The 25,545-nt window shown below is 48.7% G+C and overlaps 12 protein-coding genes across 12 annotated transcripts; 5 read left to right on the forward strand and 7 right to left on the reverse strand.

Annotated features, from left to right (window-relative positions):
- Positions 1-936: 936 nt before the first annotated feature.
- N7487_008084 (MDR family MFS transporter) lies at positions 937-3,053 on the forward strand (the record flags this gene model as incomplete). The annotated part of the gene is made up of 5 exons (XM_056875814.1): positions 937-1,276; positions 1,339-1,421; positions 1,481-1,860; positions 1,910-2,336; positions 2,406-3,053. The coding sequence occupies 5 exons, from the start codon at positions 937-939 to the stop codon at positions 3,051-3,053; spliced, it is 1,878 nt and encodes a 625-aa protein (XP_056728002.1).
- Positions 3,054-3,379: 326 nt separating this feature from the next.
- On the reverse strand, positions 3,380-4,490 carry N7487_008085 (Mpv17/PMP22 family protein; the record flags this gene model as incomplete). Its single annotated transcript, XM_056875815.1, has 4 exons — positions 3,380-3,501; positions 3,749-3,869; positions 3,923-4,339; positions 4,395-4,490. The coding sequence occupies 4 exons, from the start codon at positions 4,488-4,490 to the stop codon at positions 3,380-3,382; spliced, it is 756 nt and encodes a 251-aa protein (XP_056728003.1).
- A 241-nt stretch (positions 4,491-4,731) lies between these two features.
- N7487_008086 (cytochrome P450) lies at positions 4,732-6,469 on the reverse strand (the record flags this gene model as incomplete). The annotated part of the gene is made up of 3 exons (XM_056875816.1): positions 4,732-5,619; positions 5,678-6,289; positions 6,392-6,469. The coding sequence occupies 3 exons, from the start codon at positions 6,467-6,469 to the stop codon at positions 4,732-4,734; spliced, it is 1,578 nt and encodes a 525-aa protein (XP_056728004.1).
- Positions 6,470-7,403: 934 nt separating this feature from the next.
- Positions 7,404-8,891, reverse strand: N7487_008087 (C2HC5-type zinc finger protein; the record flags this gene model as incomplete). The annotated part of the gene is made up of 1 exon (XM_056875817.1): positions 7,404-8,891. The coding sequence occupies one exon, from the start codon at positions 8,889-8,891 to the stop codon at positions 7,404-7,406; it is 1,488 nt and encodes a 495-aa protein (XP_056728005.1).
- Positions 8,892-9,717: 826 nt separating this feature from the next.
- N7487_008088 (uncharacterized protein) lies at positions 9,718-10,675 on the reverse strand (the record flags this gene model as incomplete). The annotated part of the gene is made up of 2 exons (XM_056875818.1): positions 9,718-10,545; positions 10,610-10,675. 2 exons carry the CDS (start codon positions 10,673-10,675, stop codon positions 9,718-9,720), a joined length of 894 nt encoding a protein of 297 aa, XP_056728006.1.
- A 585-nt stretch (positions 10,676-11,260) lies between these two features.
- Positions 11,261-12,316, forward strand: N7487_008089 (GNAT family N-acetyltransferase; the record flags this gene model as incomplete). Its single annotated transcript, XM_056875819.1, has 1 exon — positions 11,261-12,316. One exon carries the CDS (start codon positions 11,261-11,263, stop codon positions 12,314-12,316), a length of 1,056 nt encoding a protein of 351 aa, XP_056728007.1.
- A 230-nt stretch (positions 12,317-12,546) lies between these two features.
- On the reverse strand, positions 12,547-14,763 carry N7487_008090 (putative metalloreductase transmembrane component; the record flags this gene model as incomplete). The annotated part of the gene is made up of 1 exon (XM_056875820.1): positions 12,547-14,763. One exon carries the CDS (start codon positions 14,761-14,763, stop codon positions 12,547-12,549), a length of 2,217 nt encoding a protein of 738 aa, XP_056728008.1.
- Positions 14,764-16,070: 1,307 nt separating this feature from the next.
- N7487_008091 (3' exoribonuclease family protein) lies at positions 16,071-17,234 on the forward strand (the record flags this gene model as incomplete). The annotated part of the gene is made up of 1 exon (XM_056875821.1): positions 16,071-17,234. The coding sequence occupies one exon, from the start codon at positions 16,071-16,073 to the stop codon at positions 17,232-17,234; it is 1,164 nt and encodes a 387-aa protein (XP_056728009.1).
- Positions 17,235-17,414: 180 nt separating this feature from the next.
- On the reverse strand, positions 17,415-19,271 carry N7487_008092 (aspartic endopeptidase; the record flags this gene model as incomplete). The annotated part of the gene is made up of 1 exon (XM_056875822.1): positions 17,415-19,271. One exon carries the CDS (start codon positions 19,269-19,271, stop codon positions 17,415-17,417), a length of 1,857 nt encoding a protein of 618 aa, XP_056728010.1.
- Positions 19,272-19,978: 707 nt separating this feature from the next.
- cyp1 (putative peptidyl prolyl cis-trans isomerase (CypC)) lies at positions 19,979-20,572 on the forward strand (the record flags this gene model as incomplete). Its single annotated transcript, XM_056875823.1, has 3 exons — positions 19,979-20,011; positions 20,062-20,103; positions 20,159-20,572. The coding sequence occupies 3 exons, from the start codon at positions 19,979-19,981 to the stop codon at positions 20,570-20,572; spliced, it is 489 nt and encodes a 162-aa protein (XP_056728011.1).
- Positions 20,573-21,314: 742 nt separating this feature from the next.
- N7487_008094 (alpha/beta hydrolase) lies at positions 21,315-22,288 on the reverse strand (the record flags this gene model as incomplete). Its single annotated transcript, XM_056875824.1, has 2 exons — positions 21,315-22,065; positions 22,125-22,288. 2 exons carry the CDS (start codon positions 22,286-22,288, stop codon positions 21,315-21,317), a joined length of 915 nt encoding a protein of 304 aa, XP_056728012.1.
- An 824-nt stretch (positions 22,289-23,112) lies between these two features.
- On the forward strand, positions 23,113-25,244 carry N7487_008095 (uncharacterized protein; the record flags this gene model as incomplete). Its single annotated transcript, XM_056875825.1, has 5 exons — positions 23,113-23,309; positions 23,363-23,528; positions 23,581-23,676; positions 23,744-24,846; positions 24,905-25,244. 5 exons carry the CDS (start codon positions 23,113-23,115, stop codon positions 25,242-25,244), a joined length of 1,902 nt encoding a protein of 633 aa, XP_056728013.1.
- Between the last annotated feature and the right edge of the window lie 301 nt (positions 25,245-25,545).

A 25,545-nucleotide genomic window follows, 5' to 3' on the forward strand; every position in this document is an offset into this window, starting at 1 on the left:
CCGATCTCCGACTTGCTTCCGTGGGTTCCAACCCGCACTAATCCCTATCCGGTTAGATACCTGTCATCTTCAGCCGTCGATCATTCTTCGACAACATTTGTAAACTCCGCAAGAATTACATGGAACTATTCGCTCATCTCTCCATTTCCATCCGAATTGTTCGGTCGGACCCCATGTTTATCCTTTCCCCTTGATTTATCAACAGCGGTGTGCTGCAATCTGTTGCGGCAGAGACAATGTTTCTCTCTGTTAGATGATCGAGTAAGGGGCCATGTACTATTCACATCCCCCTGATCGCTGATTGGCCGGCAACCACAAACGAAGACTTTTACATAAGTTCATGCAACAATTGAATAATAGATCACCCAGATCCTTGCATTCTCCTGACTGCGGCCCCGCCTAGGCAAAGCGAACTCGACATTTGCCCGCGTTCAAGCGCGGATTTTGACTCAGATCCTGTCGGATGAGAACAATTCCGTTGTCCTTTCTGAAAACTCACGATGTTCGGGACTACTGCAGCTAATCACAGTTGCATAGCCGCATTGTCAATTGTTGCGAACTAATAGACTAACTAGTTCGTTTCTCGAGAACTAAACTTCGCTGCCTGGCCGCGAAAAAAAAAAAATTCTGCAGGATATGCAGCTTGGCGGAGGTCTCTATGTACCACATGGGCTCCTGAAGTACGATCACAGGGTTCTGTGCAACCTGGATTGGCCCTTTTATCCCCTCCCAAGATATTTAGAGGCAAGGTTCCCGATGAGACCTGTTCGAACTGGTTGTGTTGCTAATGCCAATCATTTGGCTTATTCTCCCTATTTCTTTTTAAATCTCGCTATTTTCCTGTTTCTATTCATTCGTCCCAACTTTCGTTAAATCTCATTACGGACTTTTATTTTTATTTTTTTTAATACTGCTGTTATTTTCGTTTCGTTCATTATGGGCTTCCTCGATGCCTTCAAAGCCAAATCTCCCAAAGAGGCAGATGTACCCGTAGACAAGACTGAGCACAAAACTGAGCACAACAACGTGGCACCCAATGACGACACCCATTCCCAGTCCGAAGGTCAGACTTCGAAACCGTCCAGTGAGAAAGAGAGCACTCTGGTCGATGAGCCTTTGAGGAGAAACTCGACTCCGTTTGATGTCACCGAGAAAGAACTTGCGAGCCGTGACACCCCAACGCCTGTTCACAACGACTCCAGCAAGGAGCTTGTCCCCAATGAACCACTCGACAAGCAGCCAACGCAAGAAGAGGAAATAGAGAAAAAAGATGACGGTGATGCTAAAGCACCAGAAGAGGAAAAAGAGAAAAAGAGGACGGCGATGCTGAAACGCCAGAAGAAGAGGAAGAATATCCAAACGCATGGAGATTATCTCTGATCAGCATTGCTCTCTGTCTATGTGTATTCTGCGTGGCATTGGTATGCACTCTCAGGTTGCTTTACTTGGTAGATTTATCCAGCTAACACCAATCTTCCAGGATAACACAATTATTGCAACAGCAATTCCCAAAATCACTGATCAATTCAACTCACTCGACGACGTCGGGTGGTATGGAAGTTCATATCTACTGACAACATGCGCCGTGTCCCTGATGTTCGGCAAACTGTACACATTCTACTCGATCAAGTGGATCTATCTCATCGCGCTCTGCATTTTCGAGGTCGGTTCGCTCGTTTGCGCTGTCACTCCCTCCTCTGTTGGACTCATCTGCGGTCGAGCCATCGCCGGACTCGGGGCGGCTGGTCTCTTCTCGGGTTCTATCCTCATCATCAGCAAGAGTGTACCCCTGGTCAAGCGACCTATGTATACGGGTGTCATTGGCGCGATGTTTGGCATTGCCAATGTAGCTGGCCCTCTGTACGTTCCTTCTGTTTCTTGATTGCCGAATTGTGCTAACTTCAGACAGTATGGGAGGCGCCTTCACGGACCACCTCACCTGGCGTTGGTGCTTCTATATTAACTTACCCCTCGGAGGAGTGACTTTCCTCTTCGTGCTTTGCTTCTTCCAAACCCCCAAGGCCATCCTGAAGAAGAACACCCTGAAGGAACAGCTCAAGGAGCTGGACTTAATCGGTTCCCTCTTTTTCCTACCCGCTATCATCAGCTTGTTGCTCGCGCTGCAATGGGGTGGCACCAGGTATGCGTGGGGCAGCGGACGCATTATCGGCTTATTTGTAGTCTTTGCTGTTCTCAGTCTTGCCTTCATTGGTGTCCAGATTTGGGCCGGGGACCGCGCAACCGTCCCACCGCGCCTGATCAAGAACCGTAACATTTGGGGCTCAGCATGGTATGCCCTTGCTCTTGGGGCTGCTTTCTTTGTCCTAACATTTTATGTGAGCATCCTTTCCATTTCTTCATTTCCCGTTCCCACTCGTGCCGATCAAAGTTCTGACAACTCTTAGCTCCCTATCTGGTTCCAATCGATCAAGGGTGCAACCGCCTTGAAATCCGGCATCATGAACCTGCCCCTGATCATCGCAGTCGTGGTTGTATCTATTCTAGCCGGTGGTCTAGTCACCGCCTGTGGATACTACACACCCTTCATGATCGCCTCTTCAGTCATCATGACCATCGGCGCAGGACTCCTGACAACCCTGGAGACAGATTCAAACCACTCCAAGTGGATTGGATACCAAGCGCTCTTTGGTATCGGTCTGGGTATGGGCATGCAGCAGCCTATGATTGTCGCTCAGACTGCCCTTAAGTCCGCAGATATCCCCAGTGGCACGGCTATCGTCCTGTTCGCCCAGACTCTTGGTGGCGCTATATTCGTCTCGGTCGCACAGAACGTGTTCCAGAACCAGCTCGTCCGGAACTTGGCACATTATGCGCCTAATGAGGACGCTCCGAAGCTCATCTCTGCTGGCGCCACCATGCTCCGCACTGTTGTTAGTGGCGATGCCCTACACCGTGTCCTGATCGCCTATAATGCTGCTGTTGTGAATACGTTCTACGTCGCTGTGGCCATGGGCGCGTTGTCGCTCATTGGACCCATCTTCGTTGAGTGGTTGTCTGTCAAGGGCAAGAAGATCGAGGTGACGGCTGTTTGAGGTTCAAATTCGAACCAGGGAGTCTTTTTGTGCACATTCTTAATCTTCGCTCCCTTCTCCTTGTTGGGTTTCTGTTCTTTGTGGGATGGTCCGCGGATTATTGTACTGGGCCATATCCCCAGCTTTCTATTGCTTATGATAATTCATGCGTATATTAATGTCGAATAAAAAGCCCAATGAATGTAGTTGCTTTCTGTGATAGAATTTACGTTTCAAACGAAAGTTTTTATTTTATTTCTCGAGCGGAATGAACAGAACCCTCTCTTGGCTTGTTCCTCATTCCCTTAATATCATCGGATTTGCCCATAGCCATGCACGATTTCCAGTTATCGACAGACATTTATCCTAGTGGTAGCGGCGGTGTGGAGGGCCAAGAGAAAATGAGGAACCCCCGATTGTGGCAGAGGGATATAAAACTTGATTCCAACATGAAAGGACCCTTGGAAAGCTTTACGGATGTAAGGTCAGCAGCAGAGATTTTACAGTAGATCTACTATTTCAGCAGAAAAATATATGTTTTCTTTAATCTTTTGACTTTGAATCAGGTTTCATTTTATTTAGCTCTCACAAGTAAAACCTTGACATATTATTCTAACATTTCCTTTGATAATACAACGCTGAAGTAACAGAAAAGAAGCAGGACGAAAGGGCAGAACGACAGACCTAAACGCCTGCATATAAACTCAAATACACACCCCAAATCACCCCACATGCACTTCCAAAGACTACTCGTCGGTCCACAGGAATGACTGTGTACATCAAGACTGAAACAACAGGCCGATACTTTAGACGGGCACTCATAAGAGGCCGGAAGTCCTGCAGAAGTCAGCATGTGCTCAACACTATTGTTCAACAGCAGAGCAATTTACCAAAATAACCAATTCCCATGACTTGGCCAGAGTTTCTCCCTTCAGCAGGTTGATGAGAACCACAAATAGCACGAGATTCACGATCGAGGCAGCCGTTTGGTCAAAGAAGAATTTCATGAAGAAGCTACGCAGTCCGGATTTTCGGGTTTGTGGCGCCCATCGGACATGCTTCTCTTTCTCCTTATGGCTAGGGAGTGAATCATCCTCACGGGATTTTGAGAAGAGGGAAAGCCATGAGCGGGGTGAGAAGATAGATTTCAGCGATCGAACACTGAATGCACCTGAGAGCTCAGAACGCGTAGGAAAGCCTGGATAACGCGCTTCCAGGGCGCGTTGCCAGTAGAAATTAGGGGCCACAATTAAGAGGCCATAACCCAGAAATTGGAGAAAAGCTGGTGTATTTAAAGTGAATGGAGCCTAATAATTTGTTAATTGTTAATGTTTGGGCAAGAAAACATAGTTAGTTTCTTACTTTGTTATTGCGCTGATCAATCAGCTGCGCGAGGATGTTGGAGATGGCATTCAAAATAGTCGCTTGCACGAACGTCACAATCAGGGGCGAGGTCATTATGAATAAGCCCCTTGAACCAGGTCCATGTAAATATGATTCTTGAAGTGTACACAAATAAAATGATTGAGAAGTGATGCCAAGGGCGCAACCGTGTCCTGAGAAGTTGAAGATGGTAGGGGGGAGGTGGGTAAGGCTGAGAGATTAAGCGACACTTGAACGTTTCAACTTTTTACATCTTTCTGCATGACCGCTTTTAGAATATAGAATGATAAACTGCCTGAAATAATTTCAACTAAAATTATCTTCGTCGGAACACAACATTCGGTCCATTCTTCGCGGAGGTGAAATGATCCGTCAGCGCCAAATGCCCCCCCACGTCTTCGCCCTGACGATCCGCCAATGACATGTCAAAGAGGAACACAAGCCGCGCCAGCGTCAGCCGCATCTCCATAAAAGCCATACTCTTGCCAATACATCCACGGGGTCCAATGCTAAACGGACAAAATGCGTGCCGCGCAGTCTCAATGCTCTCCTTAGTCGTCTGCCATGACATTCCAGAAGCCGTGCAGGTGGCGTCCTCAATCCAGCGCTCCGGAATATAGGTCCCTGCTTCCCGGTAGTATCGCTCTTGGCGGTGGATGGAGTATGTTGGTGTGCCGCAGTCTGTGCCGGCCGGTAAGTAGACTCCATCGACGACGGCGCCACCTTGCATCACTTCGCGGGGAATCGCACCGGGCACGGCTGGGGCCAGACGCAACGCCTCGTCGATGCATGCTTTGAGATACACCAGTTCGCCGAGCTGGCTGCCGGTAATGATCTCTTCGACTTCATTGAAGGCGCCCCGAACCTCGGCACACAGCTTGGCTAGTGCATCTGGTCTCCGAACGAGGTAGAAGAGGGTGGCTGCTAGTGTAGTTGATGTTGTGTCGCTGCCTGCAATCATGAGGACGTTTGACTCGCCCCAAAGCTCGGGCGTGCTGAGTCCATTGCCGGTCTCCGGGTCCTTCGCGTTCAACAGGTAATAAAAGAAGTCCTTCTTGGCGTCCCGACCAATCTGGGTACGCTCCTTGGCCCGCTCGTTGGCTTCAACACGCGAATTCATAATGAAGTTCCATCGGTCGCGGGTCAGCTTGCGGATGAATATCTGGTCCAGACCCCATGTGTCAAGGGGCATCCAAAGTCCACACTATGACAGAATCAGATAAAGGTGTTCTTTAATGATGGGAAGAAATAGGAATGCTTACCACATAGTGCCTATTCGCGGCACGATCTACCAACCCAACTTTATATCTCCGAGTCTCAGAAATAAGCATGTCAAAGCTCTTGCCGAAGCAGAGCTCGCCCATAACATCGTACGAGAGATAACTAAACCAGTCACCCATGTTCTTGACATTGCCTTTCTGATCATGAGACTCGAAATCGCCATCATATCCAGCTAGGACGGCACACAGCTGACGCACGTGGAGAAGCATCACATCCTCCATGCCCTTGAGAGCGTTATCGGAGAAAGCCTGGCTAAGCACTCTTCTTTTGCGACCATGCATGCTCTTATCAATAGCATTGTGTGTGTTATACACACCCTTGATGGCGGGGAAAGCATTGTAGAATTTAGCCTTCTGAAGGTGTTTCCCGTGTCCGTAGATATCGTGCAATCCACGGTCAGAGTTGACAGAGACGAAATTAGGCGCAACACGCACGTGTGTCCCGTACTGACTGTGCAGCTTGTGCAACCAGAGATGACGGTCACCCTTCAGGCCATGGTAGAGCTGGACCCAGGGAGTGATAGATGCGAGGAGGGGGCCATCGATACGGCGGAGCGGGTGGATGAAGCGATTGTAGAGGGTGTAGGCGAGGGTCTGGAGTGAGTTCGATTAGCTTTCTTATGGGACACAATAGTGACTTTTTGGAGGTTGGTGATAGAGGGCATTCAATGTGCCAAAAGGATGGGATATGCGTACCGCTACGGCTAATAGGCCTATCAAGCCTCCCAGAACCCTCTGTAGTGAAAAGCACTCCAATACAGATTCAACGAGCATTTTGTGAGATGATCGTGAAGAAACAACCTAGGTATTGGCTCAACATATTACATATGTACTTTCCAAGGTTATCATTATGTCTCAAACTTCCTTTATACTCCAGCTGCCGCCGATATCCGCCCCCAACCGAACCTCGTCAATGACGACGGATCCGTACTACGAACCAGCCACGAAGGTCTTGCTGATGGGACTGGAACCCCAATTAAGAGTTGCTGATTTCTACTATGGTGTTTTATTTGGCTCGGTTATAGGCGGCTGTTTGGGGGATGATACATACATTGAGTGCCAGTGATTGGTTATGCTTAAATATGCACGCACTATCAACCTGTGGACTTTATGCTATCCGCGGGGAAGCCTACTTCATGTCTGGTACTTTTGTGGGGATACGGGGTTCCAGTGGGTGGGCTCTCAAAGACAAAAAAAAAAATGAACATTTCAATCCGCGGCCTAATAAAAATCGAAAATCGTGAGGATCCATTGTCAGTTATACACATAATGTAGGAATGTAACATAGATGGATGTATCTTTTTCTATTTTTGGCAGACTACCGTCATCCTCTAATTCAGTACAGCAGCACCCCCTGCTAGCAGATATTCCCCCCTATCGACTCCACTGGCTCGGTTGTCTCCTGGGATTTGTGATAATACCACCGTCATTAGCCGAGCTACAACGGGTAATCGTAATCAGACACCCGTTCCGAAGATGCCGCCCTCTTTTTTTTAGGAAGAATGCGCCAAACGCAGTCAGGGATACAGAGTAATCATGCTTTTTTTTTTCCTGAGTGAGGCTGGCCTGCAACACCAGCAATAAAGTTGACGATAGCCCATATAAAGTGCCTCTCAACTGGTTCATTCAGGATTATGAAGATGGCTCGAAATGGTATTTTTGAAACTCAAGCCTTGGGTCTTGCGGTTAAATCGATGTGAGATTATGTTTAGGTCGTATGCCCATGTATTCCTCCATCCAAAATCCATTGCTCGTTGTCATCATTGTCATCTTGCACACGTCGCCAAGTCTGTTTTCGTTCGGGTTGCTCCGTTGGTTCGGCCTGCTTTGTCTCGGGGGCACGCCAAACAGGCCGCATAAGACCACCAGCTGCGAGAAGGGGGTTTCTACTGAAAGTATGTTGTCCTCGCGGGCTGTCCTCCACGCCTCCTTCAGCAACAGGGTCAGGCTCACTAGCCTCTGGGGTTGGCTCTGCCGGTGCGGAATGATAAACTCGGCGGACCTTGCCACCCTTAATATCAAGACTCATGACAGTCTTTTTTCTCTCCCACTCAGGACGAGCCTTCTCGTCCATCTCACGCTGAATGCGCTGCTGCTTCTTGAGCGCCAGCGCTCGTTGTGTGGGTGTCATCCACAAGGTTGAGGCGACATTCGGAGTCTCGAAATCTGCTGTTTCATCAACAACCTTGGTCCGGCGAGCATTTTGCGCCTGGAACTGAAGCAGCTTGTCCCTGTGTGCTTTCGCAGCATCCAGTTTGCTGGAAGGTTCAGACCCATCAGTAGGCTTAGGACCCCCGTCATGATGCACACCTTCATTGTGTACGCGCATCTTCTCTTGTCCACGCTCCGCCCGTAGTTCCCGGATCATACCTTGCACTTCTTCGGCGGAGAGGAGCGGTGTGCCGCAGAATGAACACGGCTGTAGACCCTCGAGTGAACAGATAATTTTGCCACAGTTGAGGCAATTGGGTGCTGGATCAAATACTGGATGTAGGGACCCGTAGCAGGTGCAACTACGTCGCTCCCCCAAACTCGGATTCGTCGATACCTCCAGCGCGGCGATAGCTGCGGTGAGGTCTGAGATATCGTTGGTTGTAAGAGCTTTGTTTCCCTTCGACGACGATCCCGCCCCTCCACCTGGACGTGTTGACTTGGTCACTTTTGATCGCACGTTCGGTAACATGTCTGAGATTGTAGGGCCACTCGCAGATGGTGGTGGCTTCGGAGATGATGCGGGTAAGGGAGAGGGAATGCGCGACGAGGCTGAGGACCCATGTTGCGATGGTGCAAGAGTGGGAGCAGCTGGTTTTCGAGAAGACATATAGTCTTCTTCGTCTGCTTTCTTGTAGGCGCCTCCTACATCGCCGTAGTTGTCGGGTCGACGTGGTGGGCCGGCAGTGTGCAGCGGGGCCTTCTTCTTGCTCTTCTTGGCTCCTCCGCTTGATCTCGATGCATCTCTGCTTTGCGTGGGAGGGTTCTGTGGTGGTCGCTGGGGTTCTCGGCGTGAATTAAACGAGGAGATGAATTCTAGAGCGGCCGGGGAGTCGCCAAGTAAGTTTTTAAGATGATCGGCACATGCCTCCCTCGAGAGGCTGACAGCATAGTCGATGACCTGGGAAAGAGAATCTGGATCCAGCGGGAGAAGCTGGGAGAGACGAGGAGCTGCCCATGCCTTAAGATCAGCCATGTTAGACATTTCGGCGTTGGTGAATGACAGATGAAATGCCCCCGAGGCCGGATCCCCGCACTTATTAAGCGTCGAACGTCCAGGTGTCGACAGGTCCTGGGGCCTGATGCTAACCCACCCACGAAGGCACAGATTTTCAAACAAAGCCCAAATCAATTTCACCATGAATCTTGGATCAATATACACATATCCAATGTCAGTGGATGGATTTTCTCTTGTTATATTTGGATATCAACCATTACTAGTTAGTTCACTCCGAGATTAAACCGGGAGCACCTAGGCCTGCTCATGGGAAAATCCCTTGCAAGTTGTGTTTCATTGTTCAACGGGCTATATACGTATTATGCTCGAATGAAATTGAACAAAAGATTACATCTGCAACCTTACATGAATTCCGCTTTTTGTCCAGTCTTTTCTTTTGTGATGGTTCTTGAGGCCAATATATATACTTGGAGAGCAAACCTGATATGAGTGGTTGAAGGTTCTCTTCATAATTCGCTATTATTGTATACCTCATAGACGTTTCGGCCAGTCAAAAAGTTTAAAGTAACAAGAGACAAAAGAAAATATTGATATTAGCACAAGTCAGTGGCATATTTCTTGCAGTGCCTCGGTCAGTTGTATTTCATGTTGTCAAGTAATGTACATCCTACAAAGCCCATCCCCCTCATCATCATTCATCTATGCAGATTTATTCGAAGGAAAGGTCAAACCATGACCAGACCAAATCAGACCCAGAGACGCCATGGGACATAACCAGCCCATCAAAACAAAGCTCAAACGCCGCGTACACCATGGTAGGAAAAAAAAAGGGTATGAGAAAACAAATGGAAGCTTAGTCGGCGTTCTCGCTCTTGATGTCGTCGTCATTGTCCTCAACCGTGAATGATTGCTTGAGTTTGCTAGGCCCGGGCTTTGTGGTGGAGCCCTTCTTGGGTCCGTTCAGCTTCTTCTTCTTAGTGGGGCTGGGACTTTCGTCGTCGTCCTCTGCGTAAGGGCGCTTGGGTGCCGAGGAACTGGGGCTATTGCCATTGCTGGCTCCATTGTCTGTGGGAGTCTTATTGCGGCCGCCGTTGCGACCACCGCAGACGCAGCGTTCAAGATGCTGGGCGAGACGAGTCATGACAAAGTAGCGCGGGCAGATAGGGCACTTGGTAGTTGGAATTTCAGGAATGGTGCTGTCTCGGTCACCCTTCTTTTTCTTGGGGTTCGGCATGATTGCAAATAGCTTGCCGTGGACGTCATGACCTTGCGAATTGATCATGGGGACATTTGTACAGTACTCGGCGTTGGGATCGGGAGGGGGGCAAGAATTAGCTCCGGTGGTCGGGTACATGAGTTTTGGAAGGCGGCAATCTGGGCACACATGCTCCTTCACGGTTTGCATCGGATTGCCCTTGAGGAAAACTTTTCCGCGGTTGAAGACGGCTGCATCCGTCTCCATGCGCATACCCGCAAGCTTCTTGGTGTCGAGAACAATTTCTCTCTTTGTATCGGTCGATGTCTTGCTGGGTGCTTCCTCCGGCATGATTGCATCCTCCTCCGCCTTCTGTCGGGCAAGAACCACTGCGGACCGCATGCGCGCCACCTTCTCTTCGCGGTGAACCTTGGCCACCAGGTCGTGGATGATGTTCTGGAATGTTTCGTTCAGGATGTCGGTAGCCTAGACAAGAAGTCATTAGAACCCGTATTACACAATCCCGAAGTTCGGTCAGAGCCAGTCATACCACTTTGGCGATCGTTCCGGCAGGGTAAGTCGGCCTGCGACCACCACTACTGTTGGAGTCGGCCATTTTCGGATTGCGGCCGGAGATGGATGCGCCGAATATTTCTCGCCCGGTCCTGATTGACCGACGGCTGTGTCTGCCCGCGACACAGGTAGTGAGTGCTCCGAACCGCTAGGTCCGAGGCTTAGTTCTCCATGTACTGGAAATCTATGCAGGGCTGACGCAATGGGTGCACGGGTGTAGGAGAGAAGAAAAGAGAATAAGTCCAAAACATAGAAGCCAAAACAAAAGGAAGAAAGAAGACAATCGGGATGGGCTGAATTGTATAGCCTAGTGTAAGGCCTATTGTCAGTGAGCTTCAATAATGGGGGGGGCGTGGTAGGATTAATAGCCAACAACAATAGGGGAAGACAATGTGATCAACGAAGGTGTTCTATCGACGCATACAATAGAGAGTAGGCATCGACAGAAAATAGGGCACTGACCTACTGAGGTGTGTATTTGCATGCAAATGAAATGTCACTCGGGTAGATGAAGAGACGGATGAGGCTGGAGCAAGTTGTTCACTGGGCTTATCTCTTATCGTACCTCCGCATTCGCTGCCTCTCTGCTGCTTGTTCTTTCACAAACTACCATTGAATCTGCTCCAAAATGGCATACCAGCTGTTTGCAAAGAATCAGACAAGGCCAGCGACTTCTTCGTCTTCGCTATCTCCTCCCCCAACCAACCGCCACTCTGCGCGACCTCCCATTCACCCTCCTCCAGTCCAGCCACCTCAATCAGCCGTCGCAAACACGTCTGGCCCGCAACGCTCGAAAGAAGAAATCTTTGTTCCATATCCTCATGATATTCTAGCTGGTGTGGCAACCCCACATCCCCATATAACAGTTGAGAAAGTCAACACGGCGCATATCCCTTCCTTGACGCGGATCACGGGCTTACTCCTTCCTATCCGCTACCCAAACTCGTTCTACACAGCCATCATAACTGATCCGGTGGTCGCTTCTCTTTCGCGAGTTGCTATTTATCATGACCACCCTGTTGCTGCAGCCCCGGGGTCCGGCGCATCTACCGGGACCGACAAAGTGATCGGGGGCATTCGGTGTCGGCTAGAGAGAGTCCGACAGGCAGAGGACTCAAACAAACAGACTGAGATCCAAGGGAACCGAGGTCCCACAAATCTCTATATTCAGACTCTACATCTTCTCTCACCATATCGGGGCAGTGGAGTGGCAGCATCACTGTTGAATTCGCTTCTCTTTGCGTCACCGCCGGACCTCAAGGGCAAGAACTCATACCAGGTGTCCGAGCTCGTCAGACACTATAACATCTGCTCTGTTACAGCGCATGTCCACGAGGCAAACGAGGAGGGGTTAGAATGGTACATTGCGCGTGGATTTAAGGTTGACGGTGATGTGGCCGAATACTATCGGCGACTGAAGCCGTCGGGCGCGAAGATCGTACGACTAGATTTGCACTGGAATGAGGAAGATGAAACACATGTTCCGACCAAAACCAATGCCCAGACTACAACTTCTCCCGGTGAAGTAGAAGACGAGGACTGGGAGAAGGTGGAGGCAGAGGATGGCGAAGAAGGTGACCATGGAATACAACATTTGAACGAGTCGCAAGTCTTTGAAAAGCAAGATACGCCTTCGCGCAAGCGCAAGGCCGAAGACGATAATCATAAGCCCCAGGTCGAGTGAGATGTGCTTCGCATGTGTGGCTTTCTGATATACTTTGGATACCCTTTACATTTATTTATGCATTTGATTTAGATTAATGCATATGTGGTGATATTTTACTTGAACATAAGAAATGACCTCTCGCGATATATAGTCTTACATGCGGAAGTTGAGTAATAAAAGAACTGGCATAATATTCATATAATTGCAATGTCATGGGTATCAAATCAACAGAAGACAGCAACGCTACATTAGATGTTATAGTTCTCGGCATGCAAAAAGATCTCATCTCTTGACGAGTCCATGATCACCTGCATCTGCAGTTTGGCTACCGTGTTGGCGACTTCAACCCGCATGCTCGGTGGACCGCAGACGAAAACACACGCACGGCGGCCAAAGGTTTTGGAAAACTCATTGATCATCTCAGTAATGTTCGGGCGGAAGTAATCAGTCCGCCAATTATCGCGTACACGTGGCTGATAATAAGCAAACCGTGGTGCAGGTACTGCCGGTGGCCTTTGTGGCACAGGTTGAGGTGCGCCGAATCCGAAGTTTGGTGTGCCATAGCCATTTGATCCAGCGGGACCATAAGGATTCATGGCAGGCTGGTAGTATTGGCGGGTATTGGACGTATGGCTGGCCGTGTACGCATTGGGAAGAGCAGCGATACCGTCTTCATTCTCACGGCGCAATTGCTTTTCTATATCGGGGTTGCCGGCAGCTTCATCGCGTATATAAGCCGAGTTCCTCTTGTCGATACCCTGGAGCATGCCGTATATCTTCTCCTGTACTGTGTCCCGTCCAGCTTGATCATCTTGCTTCACGCCGGTGAGGAAGAAATGACAGCTCACGATGTTCGAAGGTGCGTAGTCACGGCAGATTCGTAGTTCTTCTTGGAACCATTCCATTGTCTCGGGGCCCTTGAGCGCCCAAATGACCTTGACCGACTTGGTGATAGCCTTGCCATCTCGAATCTTCTTGATGAGGTCAAGCAGTTGGCTTGCAATGGCGGTAATACCACTTCCTCCGGCAAAGAAAATTACATCATCGAAGGCAGCCATCTCGCGCTGCATACCGCCGTAAGGACCTTCTACAAATGCGCTGTATATTTTGTAGGGGCCATGTTCCAACGCTTTTTGGAATACCTCGCGTGTGAAACCTTGGAATGGCCGGAAAACGAGTGTCATATCACGATACTTTTCACCATACGCAGATGGGAAGTCGTCGCTGCAAAGAGAGGCAATTGTGAAAGGGTGGCTCTGGATCACAGAAATCCTCGGTAAACGTAGGTAGACATATTGACCGGGCCTCCAACGCATTTTGGTGGGAATGGTAATTTTGATCGCATTTTGCGGAAGAAGGGTTATGGCTGACTCTTCTCCGATCAAAAACGACGAACGCAAAGGGTGTGTCCAATTCAAGTAGAACAGCCGGACAGTGTATGAGATGACCCAAATGGCAAGGGTTGTGAAAAGATAGGCCCATGAGGACAGGTAGTTCCTCGTGTGCCAGAAGAGCATCGCGACAAAGATGTACGAGACTGGGATATGAACAAAGACAAAAAGCTCATACATCCAATTGCGAAAGATTGGAAGAGAATGAATACACAACACAAGCAGAGGAACTAGCGCCGCAATTCCAGTCCCATACACATAGGCGTGCGGTGGGATACCTATGCTATAGTTGACCAAAGCGCCATCTTCCCAGATTGGGGTGATGTAAAATGGGACCATGTGAATCAAACTAAGGAAGAGGCAGATATAGGCGGACCAGCGGTGCAGCCCATTCAGCCGTTCAGGACTAAGGCCAGTCATCATAGTGATGAAATTTGCCTTGGTGCTGAGTGCGACAATCCAAGGGATCATAGCTACTGCGAGCATGCCTGCCCGAATCGCCAGTGGCGGCGACCCCAGCGCAATTGACCAGTAGTATAAGGGCTGTGGGACAAAACAGTACAATGTGACGGATATGAATGCGATCAGGACAATTGCCGTAACTCCCAAAGATGGGAAAACAAGCTCTATCTTCCCAACTCTCAGTACGGGAACTGGTCGGTAGAAGATCCATCTCGTTAAGGCAATTGCCTTGTTCAAGGGAACTATCCTAGCAAGTATCGATTCTTGCCTCTTAGGTGGAGAAACTATGGTAGGTGATGGGAAGAAATGGGCGTTAGAAGCATCAGTACCTGCACTCGGGAGCTCGTACTCGTCTGGCACCGAGTCGTCGCGAAAGATCTCCGGTCGGTTTTCTTTATAGAGGGCGATCCGCATCTTGTCGCCCCACTTATGCCAGCATCGGACGAAGGTAGTGATTATCAGTAGCACGATGGCAAAATAGACAAATCCTACGCCATATTTTGCTGACTTTGACCATGGATCTCGCTGCATCTCAGCCGCCTCGGCCGCAGTTGTCGATGCCGTGATCGGGACATGGATGCGCTTGGCGAGGGAAACGATGGTGCTCAACATTTTGAAGTGCGTTGGTCAGCAACACTAGTGATATTTCTCTGTGACTTTTTCTAATTAGATCTGTCGCAAGCAGTCTTGTATGGAGTAACCTACCTTTAGGTATCACCCGCGTACAAGAGGCTCCCTCTCTTGTACTATAGTCGGACTGAGTTCATATCTTTACTGGGCCCATCAATATCTGATTTCATCAAAGTCAAGAAGCGGAAAAGGAAAATTCGAGTGAACATCCGTCTAAATGTATGAGAATGTGGAAGCGGGGAGTCACACAAGCTTGCAGTCTCGGCAATGTGATAGCATAAGCCCAACAGCGGAAGATTGTGGCTGGTTAGACATTGAGCCAATCGAATACGGCGATTGCAGACCGATTGATCAAAGCACAGGCGTATCGCCATAGTGGTAGTGATCAGAGTGCATGGGGAGGGATGCCGCAGTGATATGTGATGGTTTAGCGCTTTGAAGCCCAATCACAGGCGGGGATATTAGCAGCAGAGTGACTGGGGGTGACCGAGCCGCATTAGCGTGGTGGGGAAGATGCAGAACACTCAAGTTATCATTTTTATTCTTCTCATTAGTATTTATGTCGAAAACACCCATCCAATCATAATTTAACTATAGTGTAGCTCATAACTTCCGGCTGGTCGTGCCGGCCGAAATTACGGGAATCGTCACACATGAACTATGTATAGATAGGCCCTAGTATCTAGCCTAAGGTCTGTGGTTTCGTGAAAAGGCTATAGCTCGAACAAGTTGAAGAAACTGTCTATGCGGAGTATATGTATAGAGGTTTAGTAGCCGAAGCCCAGTAGCAAACTGTAGTTCCCCGGACGGTGACCTCCACAGTAAGATAGCACCATGCTTACCCACATAGAAAATCAAAGGAACCAACATCCCAACCATTTTAAGATAGTCATTTCGACATTGGAGCTAGGGTCTTTCGTCGGTTCCTGCATAACGGCAATGATCTCATCCCGCGGTATACAGCAGACAACTGTCGTATCATATCCAGCTTTGGAATCTTAGATAATATCAGATGCTCCGTTATACAGGGATTTATACCTTCCAACATGTTCCAACATGAAAGCACCTAGAAAATCAGGTGGCTCTTTCAGGGCTGTGAGACGCTGTTGGGTACCTAAGGCCCCGTGAAAATCTTGGCATATAATCCAAATTATGCCTGAGGCAACAGTGACAGCTTCGACCGCCTTTGATAGGAAATTATTCTGCCGTCTCATGCTCGTCGGCTTTTTCTGCGTCTTCGATCATTTTCGTATTAGTCTTTGACAAAGGTAGAGACATTCTCTTTAGTCATGGCGTCCTCCACTACCACAGGAAACCCGATCTCTCCCTCATTATCCCTTCCACCATCTCAGTTCGCCCGCCTCCAACCCCACGCCTACCTTCTCGCCCACCTCTCTCCTCCACCAGCGAGCAACCAGCCCTCAATCCGCGCGAACGGTCGTGGCGCCTCACAATTCCGTGTCACATCTGCCAATTCTGGCTCTCTAACCCACACAAACGGCAGTGCAGTCATACGAATCGGCGACACAACCGCTGTCTGCGGCGTTCGCGCAGAGATCCTACACACCAAGGATATCGCTTCCTGGAGTGTGTTGCAGGCCTCATCGGAGCAAAATTTCGACAAGTCAAATGACGCGGGAGTCTCAGAGTCCCAAGATGAGGAAGATCAAGGCCACGTCCAAGATCTGAACCTACTTGTTCCCAACCTTTCCCTCAGCACTGGCTGCGCGCCAGGCTTTACACCCGGCGCACCACCTTCTGCGCTGGCTCAGTCACTCTCCCACCAAATTCTTTCCCTCCTGCACACCACCCGTCTCGTTCGGGCAGACGACTTGCGCATCTGGTATCAGCCACCAAATCTGGACTCGGAAGAATTCCGCAATGCGGGCGAGGGGATGGACGTGGATACAGAAGAGAGTGGAGGCCCTGAGCGGGAGATTAAGGCATTCTGGGTGCTCTACATTGATGTCATGATTATTTCTCTGGCTGGAAACCCATTCGACGCAGCCTGGGCCTCTGTCTTGGCTGCGCTTCGGGATACGAAGCTTCCCAATGCCTGGTGGGATGCCGATAACGAGACGATCCTTTGCTCGGATGATATTGCCGATGCGCAAAAGTTGTCTCTGCGTGGTTTGCCTGTTTCTAGCTCATTCTGTTCTTTCGAGGGTGATGCCGCTGCTGGTTGGAGGGCGGTTGTCATCCCCGATGCTGAGGAGCAGAAGCAGAAGAAGGGTGCACAGCAAAGGTGGATCCTTGCGGATCCGGATGGATACGAGGAGGGATTGAGTCAAGAGCGGGCATCTATTGTTGTTGACAAGGAGAACGGGAAGACAGTCATTGTGAAGATGGAGAAGCATGGTGGTTGGGCTGTGGACAGTGATGATCTGCGCCAGCTTGTGGATGTTTCTGCTCAGAGATGGGATGAAATGAAGCGGATACTGGATCAATGCTGATCGAATTGATATGCAATACAAATGAATGATACCACTACAATTATTTCTTGTCATCTTGCTTTTGAATAGAGCTATGTATCCGAGTAGATCGAAATAGTGGCTCTCTGTCATATTGACGATGCACAAAATAATCGATTTCAGCTAATCTATTTGTTTGGTTAGACTCAATAAAGGACATCGCTAATTTGCTGATTTCTTGTTCATCATGCTGCGTCGCCTTCTCTTCAATGGCGGTTCGTTGTCCCCATTGATATCCCTGGAAACAGATACATCTTCATCTTCTTCTGTTGAATTCGTCGGCAAACTTGTCTGGGGATCGCCTTTGGACTTGCGAGGAATTGATACGGAGAAGGAGATCAGGTCCAAACTGTCACGGTCCTTTTTAGGCTTCTTTGTTTTGGCATCACGCCCGTCTTCTTCGGATGGTTTCGTTTTGGATTTGGAGTCACCGACTTTGGTTTCCTTGTCCTGTGTTGTGCTCTCATCTTTTGATGCACGCATGTAATCACCCGAGAAGATGCGCATAAAGATGCTCTTCTGGTCTTCAGACGGCTTGTCCTCGGCTTCGTCTTCCTTCTTTTCTTCTTCAATTTCCACCTCCTCGGCATCAGAGAAGTCCCACATTGTGTCAATCTCTCCTCGAATAAGTGCAGTACCCCAAAGCGATATCAAAACGCCCGGTACCAGGTAGAGAAGAGCTGGTTGGGCATGATTCGAATATTGCATGGCAAGGAGGGTGGTAACCATCCCAACAACATAACCGAATATGCTAGCTTTGAAGTAAATCTTTGGGAAACGCCGGGCATCGTGATAGGGAGGCTGAAGTTCCGGCTGGAGTGGTTTGACCGACGGCGCCCAGAACCGCTCTCCCCAAGCGCCGGTTGCCGACTGATACTCAGGCTTGACGGTTGCTTGTTCTGATCCTGCCGTACGTGTTATTTGAGCACCTTTCCGCTGGTAATAGAGGAATAGATCGAAGCGCAGTGCCAGCCCAACCATCATTCCCGGAATAACAATATCGCCCAATCCAAGCATAGCCAGCGGCACGGAGCCAGGAGCATCGCGAGAGGTGGGCGGGCGAGGGAACAGGAGCTTGATAGGTACATCCAACTTGGTTGCAACAGTGACCATCAATGGTGTGAAGAAGACAAAGTAGATATCGTAGAAAAATAAGGATCCCATGATGAGAGTTCCTGTCCAGAACGTGGAGGGAGACATGAATTGCAGGGTGCCATAGCAGAAGCAGAAACCGAGGAAGTTGGTCAACCACCATGGGTTTTCCACGAATGCAAAGTATGCTACAGCGAACAACGCAAAGATTCCGCTGATGATATCAAGGAGACCAACGAGGCATTTGAAGTCAAATAGGCCACGTATGTGAGCTCGCACCTTGAGACGCTGGTAAGAAAGATTTCGGCACTTCCAAAGCAGTCCTAGTACCATACCTGGGAGTGGCACTCGGCCCAAAATCCCAGGAAGAGGTGAATGCCGGACGGAGTTTGACTTGGCTGGATGGTCCTCAGATGCCACGAAAAGGCGTTCGGACTGTTTCGCTTTCCACAATTGTCCACTTTGACGATAATATCTAGGGAAAATAAATGAACGAATCATCAATAGCATATCCTTCAGGAATGCAAAAGCAAAGAAGAGTCCCATTTGAGAGAAGTAGAAGCTAAGGATCTTGTTCAAGATGGCTGGATCTTCCAGCCATTTGATCACCAAGTATAAACCACCGAGAGTGAGTCCCGCAGTCAATGGGAATATCAGGGCATCTGATGGCTCAAGCCCTTCCATCTTTTGCAAAGGGCCATGTCCCTCTTCATCGTCCGTGTCATATTCATCTTTATCCTTGTCTGCTTTTTTCTTCGGAGGTTTGGCGGCGGAGGAGGGTCTTGTCAAAGATGCATGTGCGCCTATCCAAATTGGAAAAAGAGCGGAAACAATTAGGTGTCCGTAAGTTGGAAGAAGTGGCCTCAGACGGTCGAAGTGGTAGAGGGCTTGTCCAAGAAGCTCGGCGACGGGGCTGACGTCGGCCATAGTGGACAGGAAAATGTAGACTATAAGCACAGAGCAAATGACAGTGGATTGAAGCCAATAAACCAGAATAATGAATGAATCAGACCATAATGGCGACAAAAGGTTAGTAGTGTGGGAGATTCTTTAAGGTAACCAGTTAACCTTCCAGGGAAGCTTCCCGGTGCACGGAGGGGCTTAGTGACCACAGCATAATTTAACTCACCGCTTTCCGCTCACATCTCCCACCACCTCCAGGGCTGGTATAGGTAGTTTGTTCACATTATCCATTCATCTCATTTTTACTCCTAAGCTGCAAGATCCCTGCAGCTTAATTCTGCAGATTCAGTTGTCCCCCTGTTATTCCTCATATATCATGACTGTTCTCACGATTGTGCAATCGTCTCGGCCCACTAGATGACATAGATGTCATAACACCATAAATGATATAGCTCTGTATCCTCTATGTCTCTTCATCATTTGTTATTATTAACCGTATGCATTCTCCCGTATTGTCCCTTTCTAGAACCACGATAATTGTTGTAGTGTTTATTACCTGAATCATATAGATAGGGCGGTACTGATTTTCTGCCCGAAAAATTGGCCCAATGGGAATTGAGACTCGCATGGTCGCTGAGCTCCTCCGTAACGTTGGTTGATCCCGCTTCTTGCAACTCTAGGCTCTGTTTTTTCGGCTCTTTTATTCACGATTCTACACTCACATCTTCATCATGACAACTGAGGTGGCTTTCGACACGTCTATGGTAATTATTGCTTCGTTGTTCTCTCAAAATTACTTACTAACTCATCGCAGGGCTCCTTCTCCGTGGAGCTCTACAATAACCATGCGCCTAAGGTATGAGCCCTTTCGCAGAACTTCTAGGAATACTCACTGATTTCTTGCTCTTCAGACATGCAAGAACTTTGCGACCCTCGCCGAGCGCGGCTACTACAACAATGTCATCTTCCACCGCATCATTCCTGACTTCATGGTCCAAACTGGCGACCCCACTGGCACCGGTCGAGGAGGTAGCTCCATCTACGGCGAGAAATTCGAGGATGAGATTCGTGGAGAGTTGAAGCACACCGGCGCTGGGATTCTGAGCATGGCGAACAGTGGACCGAATACCAACGGTAGTCAGTTCTTCATCACCCTTGCGCCAACACCCTGGCTGGACGGAAACCACACGATTTTCGGCAGAGTTAAAAGTGGCTTAAGGGTGATCCAGCGTATGGGACTGGTCAAAACCGGTGCGGAGGACAAGCCCGTGGATGAGCTGAAGATCATTCGCGCCCGGGTGGTTGAAGCAGGCACACAAGAGTGAGAGTTGCGTGGTGCAGCTTGTTCCATCGGATTACGACGGAGGATCATGCAAGTCAATTATCTCCTCCCGGGAAAAAAACAGGTGTTGCCCATTTGGGAGGTTTAGATTCCATCTGCGATACAGGTTGCAGAAACAACCTTCGGCGCGCCCGGCCCAAGTCATGCCAGGGCAGCATTGTCTTGCTGTTGTCTCAAGTGCTCTATGCAAGCCTTCTAGACTCTACGAACTACAATATCAGAGTGGCAGAGCAAGGTACCACTCTAATAATGAGATTATGGATGTATCACTACAAAACGAACCGCTTCCATCAAATGTCTCCATCAAGAGCAGCAGATACAGAGTGACAAGAAATCTTATCTACCACCCCCAAACGAAGTCCAGTGAAGGACCGCGTCAATGAAGACCAGGCTACCATAGTATAGTAACCCGTTCTGTGCAGAACACCGGGGGTGGTATGGAGAGAGAAAAGTGTTCTGCCGAAATTTCAGTTCATATAGCGGTGCAGACTAACCTCTTTGGGAACCGCTGAGTAATCTTTAGCCTCCGCCCGGCATAATTTTCCGCCTCGGGCAGATAGACTCTACTTAGTTCAGCTGTCCCTACATCAATGTATCTTCTTCTGTCGTTAGTTAGTGACTACCTAGAAGATAGAGGGAAAGGAAGAGCAAATAATGAATTTCCACACTCGTGTGTACGGTTCAATTACACTAATAGAAGTTGCTCCGACCATGATCTTCATTTTTCATTTTTCATCTCCTTGATCAAGGAAATAGAAGATAGCTCCGCTTAGTGCCCCAGCAATGACACTGCCATGGTCCTCATCTTCATATTTTCTTCGTACGACTGACCGTACCCGCCTACTTTGCTGAAGTCGAACAGACATCTGGTCGCAGTTATCCCCCATTAGGCGTTCCTTGGCTACTGCCAACCGTTTTTCATATTCCTCCAGGGGCTGGTTTCTCTCGCGTATGGGAGACTGCTCAAGTGATCCGTAGGCCATCCAAACCCTGGGCTGGTGGTGCAATTCTGGCATGTTGTAGAATTTCTCTTCCTCCTGTAATAGGAATCCATCGTTCCACCAAATTGACGGACTGGCAGCAAGATAAGCATCGAAGCTTGCGGGGGCTGTATAGAGTGCATGGAGGGCGAATAGGGCCCCAAAAGAGTGTCCAAACAGAGCAGTCTGACAGACTGATACACGAGGAAATATCGACGAAAATACAAAATGGTGGACAGTGTTCGTTATGAAATTGAGGAAAGCATCTGCACCTCCAAACTCCTGAGGGTTGGGCTTCCCATCCGGGGTTTTGGGCGAGTCATATTTCTCGCAGGGGGGAGTTAAATCATAGCTTCGACGAGGGCTGTAAACAGACCGGGTCAATGGGTAGGAGATTCCAATGATTATTGTCGATGTTTCCTGCGGTTTACGCATTCGCCGCCGCCGGACGATATCTGTTGCTGAAAGCATCATTGCATTGCCATCCACAATGTATCTATAGATAGTTTGAAAAGTGTTGGTTGGTGATATATCCACAACGGCATCCTCACTTACATTGCATTGGCTTTGTTGACGATTGGCTGATCTTCGATCGATTCCCACTCCAGTGGCCACGAGACTTGAATAAGATATTTCTCATCCTGCTGGTTTACGACGAGCCAGCTCGCCATGTTTTGGACATAGCAGTCCGCCTGTGTAAATGTCCACTGGCCTTCCATTGCGTGCTCCAGAATGTGGGTGAGTTAGAATGAGAATATTATGCTGCAGCAATTGTTTTAAAGGACGGGTTATTTTGAAGAACGAATCCCCATGTTGTATGAGGTTAAAATCCGAGATGCACCTGTCCTGGCTAATTCCTGGCTATTCCGGCAGGAATAGCCGAATGGTGCTACCTCGGAACCGTTTAACAGTTCTCGGTGAAACATTGCTAGATGAAAAGTGACAAGATCCAAATCCCCACGGCTGCGAAGTGGGGGCCATATCATTGCATGAGACCATATCTGATCGGAAAACCTCCGTTCCAAGAAAAGGTCACTTTCCCGACCCGACTTTGTCTAAACTCCGAAAGTGAAGCCATTCTCTCCCAGTGGATACAACATATATTAGCACGCCCTTGGCTATCTTGGCCATCTTGGCCATCTTGGCATTTTTGTAAAATACGAGGGGACGCGTCTCTCCTCGTCTCAATTACCTGTTTCGGGCAAAGTTCGGGTTTCTTTCTGGCATATGATTGATAAGATTAGGTTTGGTTTCCACCTTTTTATATACCTAGGTAATATTCGCGGGTTAAGAATGCCTGTCTACTTCTCTTAGGAAAGCCGGTGTGGGGCGAACAAGTTAGGTCTTCCAATCCTTTCCAGCTATTCGGCGTAGCGCTACTGTTCTTGCCTTTTTTTTAATGTAGTTATGTGTATAGTGCGGTAAAATCCGGCTTCGTTTTACTTTCGAGGATTAAGGTGTTTTATTTAAATACTCTCTGTATCCATTTTCCGAGAAAAAAATATGCACTTTCACTACTCCGTAAATATATGCGACTACGGCCATGGCCAAGCAAGAAGGGGACATGTCCATTGCGGTGGCACCATCAAACAATGATAGCATTCAAGCTGATGAGAATGTTCACCAGGAGGGAAACCTCGAAAAACAACCAAGCCTTTCCAGCCTTCAGCCTGGAGTCTATAGGGCTGATGTGCTTCGAAAGGCCTGGACTAAGCAAGGCTTGATCATTGTCTTTACAGGGTATGCCATGCAGACAGATTACACAGCAGATTCATTTACTAATAGTTGGCCAGACTGTTTTTGTGCACATTGGCTATCAATTTCGCCGATTATTCAACCCAGGTGTACGCTGCATACACAACCAGTGACTTCAAGCAGCACTCTGCCATGAGTGCAGCCCGGGTGGTCATGAACATTGCGCGTATTTCCGCCTATCCCGTTGTTGCAAAGTTGGGCGATGTTAGTATTATCGAGTCTTCCAAAGTTTTATCTTGCTTACCATGATGGCTAGGTTTTTGGTAGAGCTGAAATGTTCATCTTGTCCATTCTGATGTCTGTTTTGGGTTATGCCATTTGGGCAGCCTGCACGAACATTACGCAATACATAGTGAGAGACCTTCCCTCTGGATTCGCCAAGTATTTTACCCCGTGCTGATGGTTGTTGTATTGCACAGGTTGCCGGTATCTTCGACGCTATCGGATCGACTGGGTTCGCCCTCACACAACAAATCTTTGTGGCAGATATGACCTCGTTGGTCAATCGCGGTATCTGGTCAACTTTACCTGACTCTCTCACCACAATTCCGACTCTTTATCTTGGTACCATCGTCGCTCAGCGCATTCTCGATCATTCAACATGGCGGTGGGGATGGGGCATGTGGGCGATTATCTTGCCCGTTGCATCACTACCATTGATCGGTACCATGCTATTTTATCAACGTCGGGCACCATCTCCAGTATCTGTGTCTGAGGCATTGGGCTGGAAAACTAACGATGCCTGGTGGAAGAAGGTGTACCGATTGTTTTGGATTGAGCTTGACTTGCCAGGCGCTGTTCTCCTTGTGGCTGGATTGTCTCTCCTTTTGGTTCCTTTGTCCTTGACGGGCTCTAATAACAGTGGCGCGTGGACCAACGGGTCGTTTATCGCTATGCTGGTCCTAGGCGTTGTTTTCATAATAGCGTTTTTAGGTTGGGACACGTGGTTTGCGAAGAAACCATTTGTGCCTTATCGTATGGTCAAGAACCGCACAGTCGCTGCTGCATGTCTTCTTGGGGCATTGGATTTCTTCCATTATTCAGTGTTCAGTGTCTTCTTCACAAGTTACCTTCAGGTGGCTGGTAACTTCTCGGCGGGACCTGCAACCAGAATTGAGTACAGCCCCCCCCATTTCTTACTGGCTACGCTTGCTGCTGTCTTTCCTTCTCATGAGACTGACTTCGAGTTTAGTAACTCCCTCCGTGTGGCCTTTCAGGTGGCCGGCATATTTGCGGCTTTCTTCATGAAGTATACCAAGCGCTCCCAGATTTGGGTGCTGATCGGAGTTCCGCTCTGCGTTCTTGGAATGGGTGTACTTCTCTATCTAGTAGACATGGGAGATGGCCGCAGTGGGAATGAAGCATCTTTCGTGGCAGCCAAATCATTGATTGGTATTGGTCGTGGGTTCTACCAAACAGCTGCACAGGTCTCAGTTCAGGCCGTCGTCTCGCGACAGGATGTTTCCGTTGTTACTGCAGTATTCTTCGCATCGATGAGCGTGGGTGGTGCAATTGGCACAAGGTAAGCAGCCACACCCAGCCATGCGTTTGACTCCCTTCTAACCGATACTTTCAAATAGCGTCGCCGGGGCAATATGGCGAAACACTCTCCCAAACAAGCTGCAGCAATATCTTCCTAGTGAGCTGAAGGGTCAAGCCAATGCTATCTTTGGATCAATTGTGGTAGCTCGAAAATATGCCATGGGCACTGAAGCTCGGGATGCCATTAATCGCAGCTACCGAGAGTCGCAGAGACTACTTGCGATTGCAGGCCTCGTTTCACTTTCCTTGATGCTAATTGTGATGTTGTTCCTGAAGAATGTGAAACTGGGTGAAGATGGAAGGACGGAAAGAGAGGCAGAAGAGAAAGATCAAGCTCATGAGGCTGCAAAGAAGGAAGCTGATAACAGTCACACCTGAAGCATATATGTTTCCGGGAAGACCAGGTATCTAAGAGAAACGGAGAAAGGCTCATGTAGCGCATGCCCCAATATTCAAAATTTTGTATAATTCATGCCATTGAGAATAATCAGAGTTAATATCGCCAAAAACATTATATTGTTCCTTTATAAAATATTCTTCAAGGTCGATTTTAAAAACTTTTGTTGTCGAAGTCCTTCTAGGGCTGTGGACTGAAGTGGGGACCGGGTGACCGCCTTCACGCGTACTTCCCGCGTTTTTCTCCAATTTTTTCTTTTCTTCTTCTTCTTTCCCCCAACAA

This window comes from Penicillium crustosum (genome assembly GCF_028827405.1).
Source record: "Penicillium crustosum strain IBT 35664 chromosome Unknown utg000003l_segment0_segment0, whole genome shotgun sequence".
In the NCBI taxonomy this organism is placed as follows: Eukaryota; Fungi; Ascomycota; class Eurotiomycetes; order Eurotiales; family Aspergillaceae; genus Penicillium; species Penicillium crustosum.